We start from the raw sequence: 17,826 nt of genomic DNA on the forward strand, positions 1-17,826 counted from the left end.
AGAAAAAAACACAAAGGTCAAAGAGTACAATTGTATTTTTGATGCGGGTAATTGAACCCCAGATAGCAAGACCGGCTATTAGACCACTGACGTCGACGTTGATCTTGGCACAAGGAAGGACCGGACGGAATTATCCGATTCAGCTTCGTTTCGGGCGAGGTGTAGAAAATTTTTTTTAATTCCTCAGAACAGAGAAAGGTTAGTCGTGTCCAAGTTTCTTTCTTTCTCTGGAAGATGATGCTGTCTGTTCCCCAAAGGCCGTGCGCTGTATCATAGTACTCAGACTTTCTCGAGTTTTTTTGGGGGTCTGCACTTGATAGCTGTGTCGAGGTGGACTTGCCCTCCCTGTCGATCTTCTCTTTGCGATGGACTACCTACATAAACGCTCTCGTTCTTTGCACTTGGGTATAGCACAACTTATAGGGTTATCATAGAGCTTGGTGGTTCGATTCCTTAGGTCTGAATGTGTAGTTGCCTTTGCCATTGATTTTTTTCACGGGCGCCACACGAGTCAATGGTGTTGGTCCTCGTTATCCACTCTATCTGCTTCAGAGATTAGCTACTACTGTTCTGGAACTGTTGGTCTCCTGATGGCGCCAGGAAGTTCGCTCTCCTCCAGTCTAGAGCCGGGAGTTGGAGGGCTCGCTGATATCGTACAAGCAGCCATCGGACTCGTATATGGGGTACTTGGTGGCTGGTGAGCTGTAAAGGATTGATTCCCTATATTCGAGAGGATTTCTAATAGTGTTTGAATGTTTTTATGCGGTTCGCTCAAGCGTTTATCGTCGCCCTACATATCCACTGCATCAAGTGGGAACGATTGTTATACTCTACTCGAATGTAGTTTATCAATTCTTGACGTGGCGGAAAAGGTTTTTTTGTTTGGACGACTTTCTCAGTGGCAGAGTATGGCGAAAAACATACTAATGGCGTGGTGACTGACAACAAAGCCAAGTAGATATCACGGCAAAAGATCTTGACGCGAAGATGATAGCGCGAACCAGATCGAATTTCCAATTACTCTGTCATGCGAACCCTAATCTTATCGGATCACTCTTACTGCTGTCATCACCGTTCTGTTGTCTTCTGAGTGTTTTCTCCTTCCTCTACGGACCTGTCAAGTTGTGTAATGATATCGGTTAATTGATTCTTCTCCCTTCTACCCAATCCCTGAAGAGGCCTGATAAACTTTGACCCAGTATGGACTGTTACTCTGACATGACACCCGCGTGAATATGTTGGAAAGTTGCCCGACGTGTGGGCTACCTTTCTGTCGCGTCTCTGACGGCAGGGGAAATGTAGGGATCTTATGCTCACAATCGAGAGCTTCATGATCGATTTAGCGCCTGTTTCCAGCGTCTTCTGGGCGAACGTTATTCAGTATGCAACCGTCGAGCATTGCGAAAAGAAACACGCTTAGCGTCGAGTACGGAATAAGTCACCTCCTGGCGTTGGCCTCTACAACCAACCATCATAACCCCGACCGATTATGGAAGCCTTCAGCTTCAGGTACGAACGATATCACTATCATAGTTACCTCATTCTGTGGACAATATAGATTGGGGCGGTTACACATTCAATTGGCCAGCAGGTGCTCTTCATCTCTCAAATACTACTTTTCTGTGAATTGATCGTCCTTCGTTTAGCGTTTTCCTTATATTTTTAACTGATATTCAGGGGTATTTCTCAGCGTCGGTTGCGCTTGTACTGGAGGCAATTCGATGCGGACGTTTCTCAACCCAATGATAGCTTGTTCTACTATTCGCGAAGTTTGTACCCTTATCTTTACGCCCTTTTCCGTGTGTGTAGTGCGGACCTCTGACAATGATCTGATTTACACAGTTCCGTCCACAGAATTGCAGTAACCGACATAAAGATGCTTGTTGAAAGAACAAAGCGTCACTGCACGCAATGAAGCCGATGATTGGTGGCCTTTCGTCCTTCGATTTCAGAGCCAGAGGGGAAAGACATCTCTGCTAGTGTCGTCAACCCTTTCATCAGCAAAGAACGATGATTCCTCGGTAAGTAAAAATTTACGAGCCGGTCATCATTGTTCCTTATGATTCAGCAGAGGGGAAGTCCCGCGACGTACACGGACAAATTTCAGTAACATTATTTGCCTTAATTCGTCATAGTGAGTGCGTAAAAGAGAACCATTGCTAGACATAGGGTGAATTCTGATCACGAAGAAGAGCATTGTTGTATGATGGCCTATCTTCCCTGCTCGAGGTTCACATCCGATTTGCCTGCCAACTCCCCCTAGTCCGAGCGATATAATATGGCCTGGAGCGTTGTCAGAAATGGAATCGGAACTGTTGTGTGGATGTCGGACTCGGACATGGCGGGCGTTTATAAAGTAAGCGATCTTTGTTTTGTGTTCGGTATTTTTGCGTTCATTGTGCTTCAAGAAAGACTCCACTGGTTAATCAAGAAAACATGTGGCCTCTCCGTTAATATATATGATTGTGATCTGTATAATCGTTGATATCATTTGTGCCTTACCTCTAAAAGCGTTGAATAAAAGAAGGAGAAAATCCTGGAAGTATTCATGCTCTTATATAATACTACTCTGGCCTATGATTACAATTTGCTATCCCCATGTGTTTCCAGCGACTCCACATACCTATCCCATCGTTGATTCGAGACGATGGGCGCTACTGCGTATGGTTCTACATCGAGCATCTCCAACAGCTGATCCAATTGTGGAAGAAGAGCAGATGCAGCACCGACTTCAAACTCAATCTGCTTCTCCCGAGATACTTTCCCTTTCTCTGAGAACCAGGCTGGGTCAGCTACCATCGCGCTCGCAACAAACATGTCGACGATGGCGGAATCCAAGTTCCTTTCACAAGCAGCATCGTATGCCATACGCAATCCAATGGCTTCGATCAGAGGCTGGCAGTGTGGGAGAAGCACCCTTTCTGCGGGTGTGTTCCTGTGATCGGGAAATGATGCTAATTTTGTATAGAGCACCATCAATAAGTCCTGTTCGCGTTTGTGAAGAAGACTGTTGGGATATGCGGTCGGAGGAGGGGAAAGACGACCTAATAGAACGTCGATGGCAAATCCTAGTAAAAATAAAAAGTACACGTTAGATATGTATGTTGTATGGGATAATACACGCACGTATAGATATTGCCAGAATATCACCTTCGGCTATGGTGGCGCCTCGCATGTCAGCCTGAATCACCGGTGTTATTGAAGATAAAAACAACACAGGAAATAATAATCACATTCAAGACCGAAATTTGGTTCACTTCGGAAAGTCCTTGTGCCCCACATCGCATTCCAAGAGTTAGGGTCGTGGTACTGGTCAGTTTCATGACCGTCGTCTTGAAGATGGCAGCGATGAAATGTTTCACAGATAGATCCTCAGCATTTACATACTTCTCTCGAGATGTTTCTCCAAACGCGGCCAATACGAGCGTCTGAGCAATGGCCGCAAGGACGGGCGTAGACTGAGTGACAAACGACATGATCTCCCTTGGCTGTCCAGTGGATGAGTCAACCACTCGACGCCGAAGACTGTACTTTGCTGCGATGTACGATGAAATCATCATGGACGAAATTCCGAAAGTACCCATGGACAATGTCCCCGAAATGACGCGAGATATGTTGAAAAAGAACGCGGTACGGAGATTTTTCGGTCGATCAAGTGATCCTAATAAGGCAGACGATGGCAGGTGAACGTTCTTGAAGTACGTCAAGCAGTGCTTTACTGGACGAGCTCCGCCGCGAGGAGAAAGGACCCTGTAAATATGATTAGCATCCCTCTTGGTGGAAGAATGATATTTTATATGAACTTAGATATGATTCCTTCATTCATATTTCTTCCGTCGTGAAGGTTAACAAGAAAGACCTTCGGTCCGTGATCTTGCCCCCTGACAAGGAGACGACCGTGTACGATTGAAACGCAAGGAACTCCGGATGGAGAAGTCGGTGGCATGAACCTTTTCATATGTATCAGTCAAATGTTATTTAAAAGGGCACTACTGACTTTGCTGCATGGGCTACTGGGGTGTGAAGCTCGAACTCTCCACTCTGTAGTAAGGTCGCTGTGGTCTCCATGTTAATAACATCGAGACCATGTCCGAGTTCTGTAAGACAATATTGTCCGCTGGATGACAAGGATTAAAACGAGAAGCCGCCATTCGGGAATGTCAGACGCACTTCAATTCGAAACTTAAGAGTCGATCAACAATATCCTTGAGGTCGGGACGATGGTCCAGATACATCGCCAATGTTCCAATGCAGAGGTTGTAGTGAATGGTTAAGATTGTCCCCACGGAAAAATCCATGACAAGTATAGGATCGTTATGGAACTCCCAATACCTCGGTGTAACATTAAGAACATCTTCGGCGGTCAGGTCTTTTGGCAGCGATGAGCACCTTCAAAGATTACGAGGGATTATCGAGACTTACTGAAATGTTGCACGACAGACTTGCACCTTTCATATGTAAGTTTTACGCGCTCCTCGAAAGACAAATTCTCAGAACGAATCTGCCACAAGGTTGTCGTAGCTAGCTGAGATGTAGATCGCATGGAAACAGTAGGGGGTTTACTAGGTGACAAGGCTGAGTCGAGACGGAATGATAGGGAAATATAAATACCAAGACCGTGACATTCGACAGCTCGAGTTATAATTGGATCCTACAGCATGGGAGTATTCGGCCAATACATGAACCGTTGGCCCCCGGGTAAATGAATAGAGGTAGAACCTTGGTCCCAAATCACAGAAATCTTGTAAAGATTCTGCGAAAGTATCAGAAGTCCTCATCAAGCACTAGGGTTGTTTATCATATTCGTACCTCCGCAGGCACTTGCCGTGATTACTACTCAACAGGCATCAGTTCTGTAGTAGATCAATATCAGATAACATATACCATCGGCGTCGAACCATGGATGACAGAGAGGAATATTGACCGGAATGTAGCTCCTGGTTGAGTTTTCACCGCACATTTAGTCTGACGCGGAAGGCTTAACCATTGGAACGCGAAACTACATGTATTTCATGAAGGAGAAGTGGAATACCACCCTTGTAAAATATGACTCTAGAACAACGGGTGGTTTGGTATATATTATTAGAGGTGATGGTCTTCGTAGACATGAAATCCCACGTACACTGAACAGACAATCAGCTACATGTCATGGGGTATGGAGATATAATTGAATCCTTTGGGTGGGTCTGACAATGGGCCGATGCTTGGGTGATAGTAGCAGCCCATAGTCTGGAAATCATGTTACCCGGCAGTTGAGCATAGTAAAGAGACTGAATGACATACGGCATGCAGATACTAGCAGTGACCGCTACATAATGAGCATGTGAAAACCAGGGACGACACCGGTTGATGCCCCGATCAGAAAGGGGATGTCCATAATAGAAATTCCATCAGATACTCCTAGTGATTCTCTAATAGATATTTGCTGAGACAGCTCCGAGTGCGTATTTCCAATTTTTCATTCCAAGAGGGCGGTGACATTGAGGGATATTTAATACTGGGATTGCATACTACCAGTCGGTTAAAGGTATTGAGGGACCGAAATACAAAGCTTGGGAAAAAGGTGTTAGTTATTCAAATGTAATGGGACAGAACCTGACCGACTGAGGTAGATAACCAGATTTCTACTAAATAAATGACTTCCGGGCACCAAGCAAAGTTGGAAATGAATGCTCCAATGCACCATGCAGACTTGAACCGTAACACAGTGCGCTATCCAAGTAGATGGATTTCTCCATTCATATCAACCGATCAGATGAGCTACCGAGCTGCCAAAGGAAAAATAGACACAGAATAGGACTTTGTGGTTGAGTCATGCATTCACATTGTTTCATCTTCCTGTGACCTTGAGAGTAGCATCTCTCTAACTGAGCTCAGATGTACCATCTATCATAGATCTAGATGATCATCAATATCCTGTTGTCATACTTAGTTCCTGATGATATAAGATGTCTATACAAGCACACCTTGCAGTACACTTCTGCTACCAATAACCCAGCACTGTACCTCCAGTGGCTCCCTTCTGTGTGAGGCTGGATGAAAAAGAGAACAGCAGACACTAACCGCAAGATGCTACTTTGGAGGTGCTTATCCAGTTATATCAGCTTAAAGGTGAAGGGATGTCAATTAGTACAGATGTAGAGTTGAGAAAAACACTGATGGGATAATAGTTTGTGGTCAGTAAGATGTTAACAGTTTGCTATCATTGGATTAAGGACAAGTGGTTAATAGTCATCACTGCATGGTGAATTCAATATTTTGAGCTATAATATTGAATTCTCTATGCAGTGATATTGTAGCCCACCTAAGATCATATCAACAAGAAAGGGCATGTCACACTTGCCAAGATGGAAATTCCTGTTGCAGATATGGAGTGCAGCATTGGGTGTAAGGCTGTAATGCTGAAGTAGCAGTCAATTGCTTGAAGAAGAATTGACTGTCACCCTCAGGAATGTCCAATCATGCCTACATTGCAGTCACCTTCCAAATTTTAATCTGCAACAGTTTTACCTTATTGTTTTTCTATTTCTTTAACCTATACTTACCTCCTCCATTTTCAGATATGGTGTAATATTCAAGTGTCATTTTCTCTGAGTTCAATTCCTTGTATCTAAACTGTTGCTCTTTGTGTTCAGCTTTTTTCAGAAGTATACATGTATAAGTGGTTTGATTTAACATAAACCTATCCACAGAACATGGATTTATCCAGCTCATATGAAGCTGGAGTCCCTAAGAATGAATGAATAAATGTTAAGTATCAGGTTTCTGGTTTCTTATATATATCAGATATTATAGCAGCTGTTCACTCCAAGTAGGGATTCACTTTCTGCATTCAAATATATATATATAAACCTTTTTTCAAATTTTGCCACACTTCTGTGGAACATCAACACAATGAACCAGAATGGAACAAATCACTACCACAGATATCAGAACCTAACCACAAATGTGGGCTGTCACTCAAGTATGACCATTGTAAGTCTGTCCTTCTTATTTGAACATGGCACAACTGCAAGCTTTATCACTTTACCTTCATTCCATTCAAGAGTACAAATACATTCTTCAGTACTCAGTTAAAGAACCCTTTTCAGTATTTTAAGGCTAACTATTTATGTCAAATTTCAAGGCTGTCTTGTCTCTATGGCTAGATTCTATTCCTTAACCAGTCAAGATATAATTGTGTATAGCCTAACTAGGAGCTTTGAGATTCAATGCAGACTGCTTTATATTTTCACAGTAGCATATGTTCATCATAAGACTGATAAACAATGTACAGATATGAACTTATCTCTATCAGAGGATAAATGAATGAGTGTCTCTAATCTAATCCCACAAATGTGTCCTTCATGTAATAGGCTAGTGTTTAAGAATCTTGGAGTTTCTCTGTTGATCAATAAGTACATGTGTTTGGCTCCTTCATCATTAGTATCAGTCTTTTTGAATGTTACAAATCAGGCTCTGTAGGGCTCATCAACATTCCTAGTCATCATTATTACATTTGGATATGATATAACTGTTATGTTCATTTTCAACTTTGCAGTTTGAGTCTCTATATCTGAATAGATGATGGCTTTTGGAATTCATGGGCAACACTTGTGGAGGTTCTCTTGTCACTCCATCCACACTGCTGGCTGAAGAAAAAATCAGTGCATGCTATGCTATTCCATTCAGATTCATCCTCCAGTCCTTGTTAGCAACTTTATATCTGTTTCTATCTATCTCAAGAGTTTCTGGCACAGCAGCTAGTGTTGTCTCCCATTGGGTTCAATTCTCTGTACTCAATTTACCAATACCTCTGTGTAGCTTCTCAGGAGCCTTTTTTCATTTCACCTCCATGAAGTGTATGGTTTCATATGTTTTTATTCTCCTGCTGTAATTTTTGAATTTCACTAAGTGTTAGACTCAAGCCACACATGATCTGAAACATGTGATAAACTAGTGTGCCTTTGCATTTGAGACTTCCACTAGAGTTCACTTGTGCTTTATTGACCAATATGCTTCAAGGCCTTTAGAGATAGCTTGAGAGTAGAATGAGATAGATAAACTTTAGCTTGAAGCTGGGGATTACCAGCAAGAGTGGGCTAGCTTATATACTGTACAAGTCATTACTAATTATACTACTGCCTATTGTATGTTGCTGTATCCTTTGTGCCCATTGTCCTTGAGTGCCACTACTGTACACAAAAGGTTTGTTGTATATTGTTGGGCAATGCTGTTACATTGAAAGACAATGACCAACTAGGCTTGTTGTCTGACTAAGCCTGTCCCACAGTCTTAAGCACTGGTTTAGGCATCCTGACTAAGCATAAATAGGGGTTAACTCATGAAAGAAAAGATAAAAGTGGAAAAATTGTAACACTAAGGTTAGCCAGTTATTTGAGTCCTGTTTTTGCTGAGATTGTAAGTACATCATGTATTATGACTAGTGGGCTCCAACTATGAGATTAATTCCCTGATTCTAGCTCATGCTCTCATTATGAGCAGTCTCATTCATGCACAGATATTATACCTGCTGGAGATAGATTATTATAGGAGCATTATCACAGTTGTGTTATGATTTTTCACTCTTTTCTCAAATTTAACCCCTATTTATGCTTAGTCAGAGCGCTAACATGGGCACTTAAGACTGTGGGACAAGGCTTAGTCATCACAACAGGCCAAGTCCATCATTGTCTTTTGATGCAACAACACTGCCTGACAATGCACAATCAACCTTTTATGAACAGTAGCAATGCCCAAGGACAATGGGCACAAAGACCACAACAACACACAATTAGTAACAATATATTTAGACAGTAACTTGTACAGTATTTAAGAGGCTCACTCTTGCTGGTAAAACCTCAGCTTTGAGCTAAAGTTTATTCTTACCACTTCATCTTGAGCAACCTGCAAACATCTTGACCACATTACACTGGTATCTGCAAACTTGATCATTGTACCTGAACATGAGATAGCAGTCATTTATTATGTGTTACTAGTCATATGCAACTTAGGCCTAACAAGTTGGACTATTATTTAATTTTTATTTATATTCATCCTTCTTGTCTGTATATGGTCCAGTGGAAAACCTAACCATCCTAACTGGGTTCAATTCCCAGGGTATGAATACATCTTTCAGAAAAAGAACCTTTTTTTCAGTATTTCTTGCCAATTATCCATAAAGGATGGCCTCTTTTCACTCTAATTTATTTGGTTTAAATGTAAGTGAATATAGCTTAACTATCACTGGAGCTTCAAAGTTTGATCCCTCACATCTGGATGGTTCTATGATAATCTCAATATCTTTCTTTTTACAGCAGCCCATGTTTATTGTGAGAGCAGACAGTCACTAAGGATGACATACAGATATGGACTTATGTCTACTAGAGGATCAATATCATCTATTCAGTGCCTCCACCATAGTATTTTTAGGATCTCATAGTTTCAGCTCTCAGTCTTGTCAGTAAGTAAGTATGCAAGGCTCCTCTGCTATTAGTATCAGTCTTGCTGAGAATCAAGGTCTCCCAAAGAATATTAACACTGAAATTTACTGTTAGTCCTCATTATTGCATTCAAACATGGTATAACCATTGCTTTCATCATGAGTATCATGGTTCTATTCCTCAAGTATGCATAAATAGTTTGAAATAGTCTTTGATGCATTTTTTCATGAAACTGCACTAGTTTCCCCATCCAAACCATCAGCTGGAAGAAGGAATCAGCACAGCACCATGCTATTTCACTCATTATTGGCTAGTGTTGTTCACCTCCCAATTTGATTCTCTATCAATTAAGATGGGGATAGATGCTTTCTATGAGTTCTCATTCAACATCTAGCAGCATTGACAGCACCATACAGCATCTTAAGGTTCACTATATTCTCTAAGGTATTTCTCTCCACCCCTACAGACAATAATAGGCACCAGCAGAACAAAGGGGGAAGTACAAATACTCAGATTCAAGGATCCTGACCTCACCAAGGTGACATCTTAATCTTAATCTTGGTGGTTTTGTTGCTGAGCTCTACCATGTTCATTGCACAGTGGGTCCTTGGTATTGTAGTGCTATCCATGTCTAGCTTGGGTCACAATGTGAAATATTGCTGAGAGTTGCAATTCATATGCAAAATTTTACTGATTGAGTTCCTATGCACAGCAACAACTTTTCAATTGGGGAGAATCTGTCCCTCGCCGAATCTGCCTTAAACAAAAATCCTAAATTCATAAAAGAAATTTTTTCAGTGGTTTTAAAATTATTAGTGCATGGTGGCCAGAGGAAAAGACAAATGGCGAACAGATTCAGGTGTTTTTATCAAGTTCTTACATAGAATGGAATGTGCTTGATGTATATCTCAGCAAAAAGTTGAGTAAGTTGTGAATTCCTCTCGCCATTTTTTGGCGAGAAAATGCCTTGAATATCCTGCATTTTTATAAACAAGCATCAACATCGTGATCAAGAAGCATCTCTGATGGGTGTAGATAGATGCCTTTCAATATTTTTCACGCGTTGATTTTTATTTCGAGGCCATTTCATAAATGACATTCCTATATATCTGGGAGGTATGATTCCAAGAATTACACACCATGAAATTTTCTCTCCAGGCCATTCTTCTCTGAAACGAAAACTCAGCCGCTGAAACTCTGAATGTTCATCTCGGAAAAAAAAGCCAAACGTCTTGAAAAAGAGCTGGAGTCAGCCCAGAGTAACTTACCTATTTATCCTTGGAAAATGAACCAAAGAAACTCTGTACTCATGTGCTCGAGCAAGAGGTTGACGGCCTTCGTGATGCTCTGAAATCTCAGCAGGAGGAAGTCATCTATTGGGACACTCGATTTCGCACAAAGAGCCTCCCTTTCCATTGAATTACCATCTTATATTTGTTTCCTAGGAGCTGGATGATGGATCGCAAGGGAAGACCTCCAGGCAAAGGCTGAGATTAACGATCTCCCTAGTTGAGCTACTGTGAATCCAACGTACTCATATTCTTCTTGCTTCCACCTGGGCAATGACTTTGGCACGATCACCTAACGATATTCTACACTTGACCTCCCGAGCACATGTCTTCTTCTGAGACTTAGAGACAGAGGAGATTTTCGTCTCTGAGGTTACTAGCTTCTGACGAAGCTGCAGGTAAAAAAATTGATATCCTACCTGAACTCTCTACTATAAAGGTGCCTATACACCGGTTGCATGGCGGCTAGGTCGGGTGTTGGTGAGATCCAGATGCTCGTGAGAGTCTGTCGTGAAATCAGGGAGTGATGATTTGACTGTGATCGGTGATATGGATCACAGGACTGTGGGATTGCATCAAAAATTCGGCTGGGACTTGAAATGGCGTTGGAAAATGTTAGTCTGGCTTATTTTCTGTGACTACACTACGCGTAACCAATAAATCACCTCATAGGATTTTACATGCAACGGAGATTCTACAACTCACCAACGTGTCAATTACAACACAATGCACATAACCATACTTTCGTCACAGATTAATAACCTGTGACGAAAGGAAGTGGTGGAGTACTAGAGAGCGGAATGAAATGAGTTCTAACCTTTCTCTATAACTGCAGCCTTATGAGCATTCTTGAGATTTGCTTTCTCTGGTGCCTTTGTCGTACTCCGACTTCGTTTCCAAGCTCCTCCGTGTCGACGGGCCTTCCGAGACCAATGGTTTCAGCGGATTAGCAGTAGCTCGTTCATGTGTAATACCAACTTGAAACGAAATATAGCTACTACCTCCTCACACAGGAACCGATGTGGTTCAACGGCGAGTGCTACCACCACCACAAGCCTGAAGTTCAATCCCTAAGAATCTTGGTTTCATTTGGTGCAAATATATATATACGGGAAACAGTTCTCTATATCTGCCACTTTTTATTTCATTTCATTTAGTTTTCCCTCGAGCACCTCTACGCCTAATATTTAGCAAAAGTACTATACGTATTAAAAGTATTTCGTCTCCCCAACATCGCTGACAAGAAAGTCACCGTCAGGTATCCCAATCTTCTTGCACTCTTCAGCCAACTTCCTGGGAGGCTCCGTAACCTCCTCAGTCGTCAGCATCCACGTCCTAGAAAGAATCAAAATCTCGCAGAGAAAGATGACATAAAACATGCCTCACCCCCAATGCATAGCTATCGCTTTCTTCGTCTTCAAATCCTTGAAAATACGCACACTATCCTGTGGCGCACAATGTACAGTCGACATGAACCATTTCGGCTGGTACGCTCTACCAGAAAAAAATTCATTAACAATCATCCACTCACAGTTTCGCTCCACCTACCCAATAGGAATCAACGCCAGATCGAACCCCCCAAACCTCTTCCCAATCTCCTTGAAGACAGGACACACCGGCCGCTCCTCCTCGTTCTCCCCATCCTTGACAGACCGATAGCCAGTATCACCGGCGAAATAGACCTTCTTGCCTTCACCCTCAAGGGCCCAGCTGGCCCAGAGTGTCTTTCCCTGGTCAAATAACCCTCGGCCGGTGAAATGCTGGGCGGGAGTGCAAGTCAACTTGAAAGACGCGCCATCGTGGGGTATCTCCACGCGTCGTGCGTCCCACCAATCGAGGGTATGTGCGTGCGCCTTGGGTATACTTATCGACTCGAAGTACTTATCGTTTCCCAGGGGAGCGAATATGTGCGGGAGGCGGGATCGTTTGAAGAGAGTGCTTATGGTATGGGTGTCTAGGCTAGGAAAGGATGAGCAAGTGATTGACGGGGCTAAGGAAGGCGCCATACTGGTCATAGTGATTATGCTGAACTTTGGCTTAGTGTCGTCATTGAACCAAGAATAGGCTACTCACCGAGATGACAACAGCATCCACCTCTGGTATATCCTCAATCTTGCACGGCGGCTCCGTGTACCTCTTCGGGCCGAACGACTGACTAGGCGAGCACCTATCGCTAAACACGGGGTCAAACAGCACCCTAGCACCCCTCTCAAGCCCAGTAATGAACGGCAGCTCGACAAGAAAACATGCGTGGCCCAACCACGTTGCCTTGACCGCGCCTCGGTGCTCTTCCTCTGTACCCCACGTCGGCGTCCTTACAGGGATCCCAACGTTGGGCAGAGCGGGTGCGTTGCGACTGCTAAAGGCGAGCTAGCCAAATAGCCATCAACACTGGAAATCTCAATGACCCAAAGCCACACACCATCCTGGCCCCATCCAGCTTGCTGTTCGTCCTCCAGCTCGTCCACGGATTCTGGAACCATACAGGCCTGTCAGAGGTCCAATGCGCAGGACGGTCTTTCCTCTCCTCGCCTGGCTCGTCCACGACATGCATGGTGGTAGTGGTGGTGGTGGTGGACATCGTGGATATGGAGAAAGGAGCGTACAGTCATAACAGCTGTTGTTAAATGTCCGCATGCCTCCTAAAATAGATGGGAAACTGTGGCGCGATCCGGACAAAATCAGCAAGAAAAAAAGTGCTATGTCATGTTTCGTCTCGACAAATTCAGCCAAATTTAGCAAAGCCTGGTATTATTTTGTCCGGATGTCAGATCACAAGTCAAGAGGGTGCCGTGTCATGGTCCGGACTTCATAGATGCAACTTGGTGCACAAACTCCTCACGGTGACCCAGCAATTGACCCCAAGTTGTCAACCCATTTTAGAAGCAAACGTCCTGAAAACAGGTGGGGATGCCGTGTCAGTCCTCCGAACAAACCATAGGAGATGTGGGGGAGGCTACATATTTTCCAATTCATGTCAAGAACATTTTCACCAAATTTTTGGGCTTCGTAACACGGCTTCCGAACCTATTTTCAGGGGGTCCTACGCAAGTGAACCGGCAGGAATGACGTAACTTGACATACACACGTCAGATGACGCACTCAAAAATGACTCATATAAATTTCGAGCCGGTATTCGCCGTATTCTCTATGTGACGCACAATCAATTATGCACCGAATGCACGCTATCAAGTGAGGACTCTTCAATCTGCATCTTATGAAGTAGATTCGTGACAACAGATTTAGAAAGATGTGTCCGAAAAAAGCCGGCCATCTCTGAGGAACGGCAAACGCAAAGAGAAAGAATTACATAAATGCACAGAATTGAACCTCAGAAATTCCATTATAATACTCTTTGTCTGTATGCTGGAGATAGGTCCCTTCGAGAGGCAAGTATCAGGTGGTATTTTTCAAAAGTACTCATCCTTATCTGCGAGGAATTCGAATATAGGGAATTGAACCCACCCGCCAAATGACCACTAGCGATTATACCATATCCGAGATTAAAGAGAGGATGATTCTGTTCGTGATCTCAGAATAATCGGCACTTGTACTTAGGGATTATGATATCTGCGAGCTGTGGCATTTTATCCCTTCCTGGCTTCAAGTTCGAGCATGAAGCTCAGAATTAAGAACTGGAGAGAGAACAATACGGATGGCGAAACACGCGCTTGGGCCTGTGAAAAGCATCCGTCCCCATCTTAATTTTCAATAGAGAATAGAACCGGGACGTGAACAATGCTAGCCAATAATGAAAACGGAGCTGAATGGAATAGCACAGCATTGTGCCAATTATTTCTCCCAGCAGACGGTGTGTGGGTGGAGTGACAAGCGGAGTTCCGTGAAAAAATGTATTGAAAACTATTTCAGACCAATTTATGAAGAGTTGAGGGATATAACCGTGACACCCATGATGAACGCAATGGTTATGCTATCTTTGAATGCAATGGTGAGTACCAACAATAAACTTTGGCATTAACGTTCTTTGGGGGAGCTTATTTCTCAGCAAGACTGATACTAATGGCAGAAGAGGCTTATATATTTACTTACCGACAAGGCTGAGAGCCGAAACCACAATATTCTATAACACTAGACCGGTGATATCCACCCTCTGGTTGATACAAGTCCATGATTGCATGTCATCCTTAGTGACTGTCTAGTCTCGCGAAGAACATGAGCCACTGTAAAAATAAAAGGAGAACAATCATCATTGAACCATCCATATGCGAGGGATCGAACCTCGAAGCCCCACTGATGGTTAGGCTATATCCAGTTACATTTAGACTGAACGGATTGGGGTGACGGGGGGGGAGCCTTTACGAATAATTGGCCAGAAATACCTAAAAAAAAATGCTGTTTCTGAAAGATGTATTCGTGTCCTTTGAATTGAACCCAGATAGCATTATTTAGGTTCGCTGTTGCGCCATATTCCAACAAGAAGGAGGAATCTGAATAAGTATTATATAATAGTCAAACTTCAATGATACCCTTTAATAATCATATCCCCCATACAATATCTGTCCATGAATGATGAGGCTTCTTGTAATGAGAGCATTGGCTAGAATCAGGGAATTAATCTTCTATTTGGAGCTTGCTAGCCATTACAGTGACAGTCACAAGAGAAAATATATGATATACTCACAATCGCAGCAAAAAAACGGCACTCAAATAACCGGCTAACCTTAGTGAAATTCGAAATAACAGTGAGAGAAGAAAAAGACGAAACTATGAGGCACACCTCATGCAGGTGAAATGAAAAAAGGCTTCTGAGGAGCTACACAGGGCTATTGGTAAATTGAGTACAGGGAATTGAACCCAGTGGTGAACAACCTTAGGCATTGTATCTGAAAGCCTTGAGATAGATAGGAACAGACAACAGATATACCATTGCTGATGAAGACCAGAGGAATGACCATGAATGGAGTAACACAATACATGCTGATTATTTCTCCCAGCCAGCAGTGTGGGTAGAGTGAAAAGGGAACTTCAGAAGGGGTGCCTGTGAAAAATATAATGCAACTTGCTAAAGAACACTATTCAGATATGGGGAATTGAACAACAAAGTCCAAGGTGAACATAATAGTTGTGCCATATCTGAATGCAATAATGGACAACTAGGAATGTTGATGGTCTCTGAGGAGCTTGACTTGTAACATCTCAGGAAGACTGGTATTAATGATGGGGTAGTCATACACCACTCACTTATTCATTGACAAGGAAAACCCCTGACAAGGCCCTAAAACACTAGCCCACTATATGAAGGATGTGTTTGTGGAAGGAGATAGGAGACATTCATTCATCCTCTGGTAGAGATAAGTTCATGTCTGTACATCATTTAGCCATCTCATGATGAACATGAGCCACTGTAAAAATATGAGGGCAGTCCACACTGAACTATCTGGACACAAGGGATCAACCTTGAACCCCTGGTGACAGTAGTTATTTGCTGATTGGTCAAGGAACAGTTTCTGGAATGGGACAGCCTTGCAATTTTGCATGAATAATTGGCTATAAATACCAAAAAGGTTCTTTAACTGAGTACTGAACAATGGATTCATACCCTGAGAGCTGAATCGAGGTAAAGTGGTAAGGCTCCCCATTATACCATGTTCAATTAAGAAGGGCAGACTTACATAGGTAACAGTCATACTTGAATGGCAGCCCACATTTGGGGTTGGATTGTGATATGTGGAGCAGCAATTTGTTCTGTTTCTGTTCATTGTGTTGATATACTGCAGGAGAGTGATGAAATTTGAAAAAAGGTTTGTATACTCATCCTGACATCTGATATTCAAATGTAGAGAATTGAACCTCTACTCAGGGCACACAGCTGTTATAATATTTGATATATAAAAAGCCAGGAACTTGGTACTTAACCTTCCCAGAAAAACTTGTATTCATTTAGTCTTAGGGGCTCTGGCTCAGTATGAACTGAATAATCTCACTCCCCTGAGAAATGAGAAGAACTTCAAGTTGATAAGTATATCCAAGATGCATACACATACACTTGATTGATGGGACACTGAAGAATTTTTGCATGTGTGCAAGATGAAAACAGTCACAGCAGAGTGTTATCCACTGATCACAACCATACCAACAACACACACAATACTTCTTAGTTTGTTGGGAGGATTATACTGTGATAAAGTAGCAACAGCAAATGTAATTGTCTTCTTCAATAAATCCACTGTGTGCAAATAGCAATAGTGCAGGTATAACCATCTCAGATCTCTCTAAGTCTCAAAGCTTTTTGTTTTATAAAAACAACAGGTGGCAACTAAGATTGCCAGGCCTCAAGGCAAATGATACTGTAGCTCAATACAATATGTCAAAACAATCCCACAAAACTCTCAAAGGTCCCAAGCACAGTTCAGATCAATTCCAAATCTCTAAACACACACTGTATATGACTCAAAGCTTCATGCTCTATGCAGATACACTTCACAAACATGTCCACAAGTGCCAAAGGGTTCAAACCTCTGCACACAAGCTTTCAAACTGATTGTAGACCTGCAGGATTCAAACCTATATGATCCAGAGACACAAAACAGAATAAAACACTGTCCAACAGACTCAAAGAGTTTGAACCTCTGCCACCTGTAGTGCCTTGCATTACAAACAACTCAAAAAGTCAAGATAGTGCCATTTAGACACTGCTATCTTATTCTCAGGCTAGAGCACAATTCAAAACCTCTTATCAAATTGAATTCAAGTCTCTTGCAAGCTTCTATGCTTTGCACAGTTCTCAAATCTCTCTCTATGATATCAATAATAGGTCTATTCTCTTGCCTAAAGTTACAAACACAAACCCAGAGCTGGAGTGCAAGGCCTTCATGCCTAATACACTGCAACTGTGGAGGTTGGAAACTTGTCTACTACTCTTACAATATGGTACTTAAATAGTCTACTACTGTACTTACTAAGTGACACCAAATATAGTAGTTTCAAAGTGCAGAACTCCATTCTGGAGTTTCTGGCATATCATTTGTGCACATGTCACAGTCTGACATGCATATTCTGCTCCAGATCAGAACTCCTGTTTGTTTCTATGCAATCTGACACTGGTTATCTCTGTTAGTGGTCTAGCCACAGGTCTCTTTGCTTTCTTATGTCCC

At 42.6% G+C, this 17,826-nt stretch overlaps 3 protein-coding genes across 3 annotated transcripts; 1 reads left to right on the forward strand and 2 right to left on the reverse strand.

The window, feature by feature from the left end:
- Positions 1-590: 590 nt before the first annotated feature.
- Positions 591-1,420, forward strand: BT62DRAFT_1012480 (uncharacterized protein; the record flags this gene model as incomplete). The annotated part of the gene is made up of 2 exons (XM_043177937.1): positions 591-697; positions 1,303-1,420. The coding sequence occupies 2 exons, from the start codon at positions 591-593 to the stop codon at positions 1,418-1,420; spliced, it is 225 nt and encodes a 74-aa protein (XP_043034203.1).
- Positions 1,421-2,538: 1,118 nt separating this feature from the next.
- Positions 2,539-4,578, reverse strand: BT62DRAFT_956765 (acyl-CoA dehydrogenase NM domain-like protein). The gene is made up of 7 exons (XM_043188386.1): positions 4,423-4,578; positions 4,171-4,369; positions 3,998-4,117; positions 3,804-3,950; positions 3,234-3,750; positions 3,127-3,181; positions 2,539-3,068 (listed from the first exon to the last, which is right to left on the reverse strand). Exons 1-7 carry the CDS (start codon positions 4,541-4,543, stop codon positions 2,581-2,583), a joined length of 1,647 nt encoding a protein of 548 aa, XP_043034204.1. The 5' UTR covers positions 4,544-4,578; the 3' UTR covers positions 2,539-2,580.
- Positions 4,579-11,919: 7,341 nt separating this feature from the next.
- On the reverse strand, positions 11,920-13,265 carry BT62DRAFT_910098 (Metallo-hydrolase/oxidoreductase; the record flags this gene model as incomplete). The annotated part of the gene is made up of 6 exons (XM_043183780.1): positions 11,920-12,046; positions 12,098-12,205; positions 12,260-12,670; positions 12,720-12,736; positions 12,785-13,081; positions 13,134-13,265. The coding sequence occupies 6 exons, from the start codon at positions 13,263-13,265 to the stop codon at positions 11,920-11,922; spliced, it is 1,092 nt and encodes a 363-aa protein (XP_043034205.1).
- Between the last annotated feature and the right edge of the window lie 4,561 nt (positions 13,266-17,826).

The sequence above is a fragment of the Guyanagaster necrorhizus genome, assembly GCF_019112545.1.
Source record: "Guyanagaster necrorhizus MCA 3950 unplaced genomic scaffold BT62scaffold_46, whole genome shotgun sequence".
Taxonomy (NCBI): domain Eukaryota; kingdom Fungi; phylum Basidiomycota; class Agaricomycetes; order Agaricales; family Physalacriaceae; genus Guyanagaster; species Guyanagaster necrorhizus.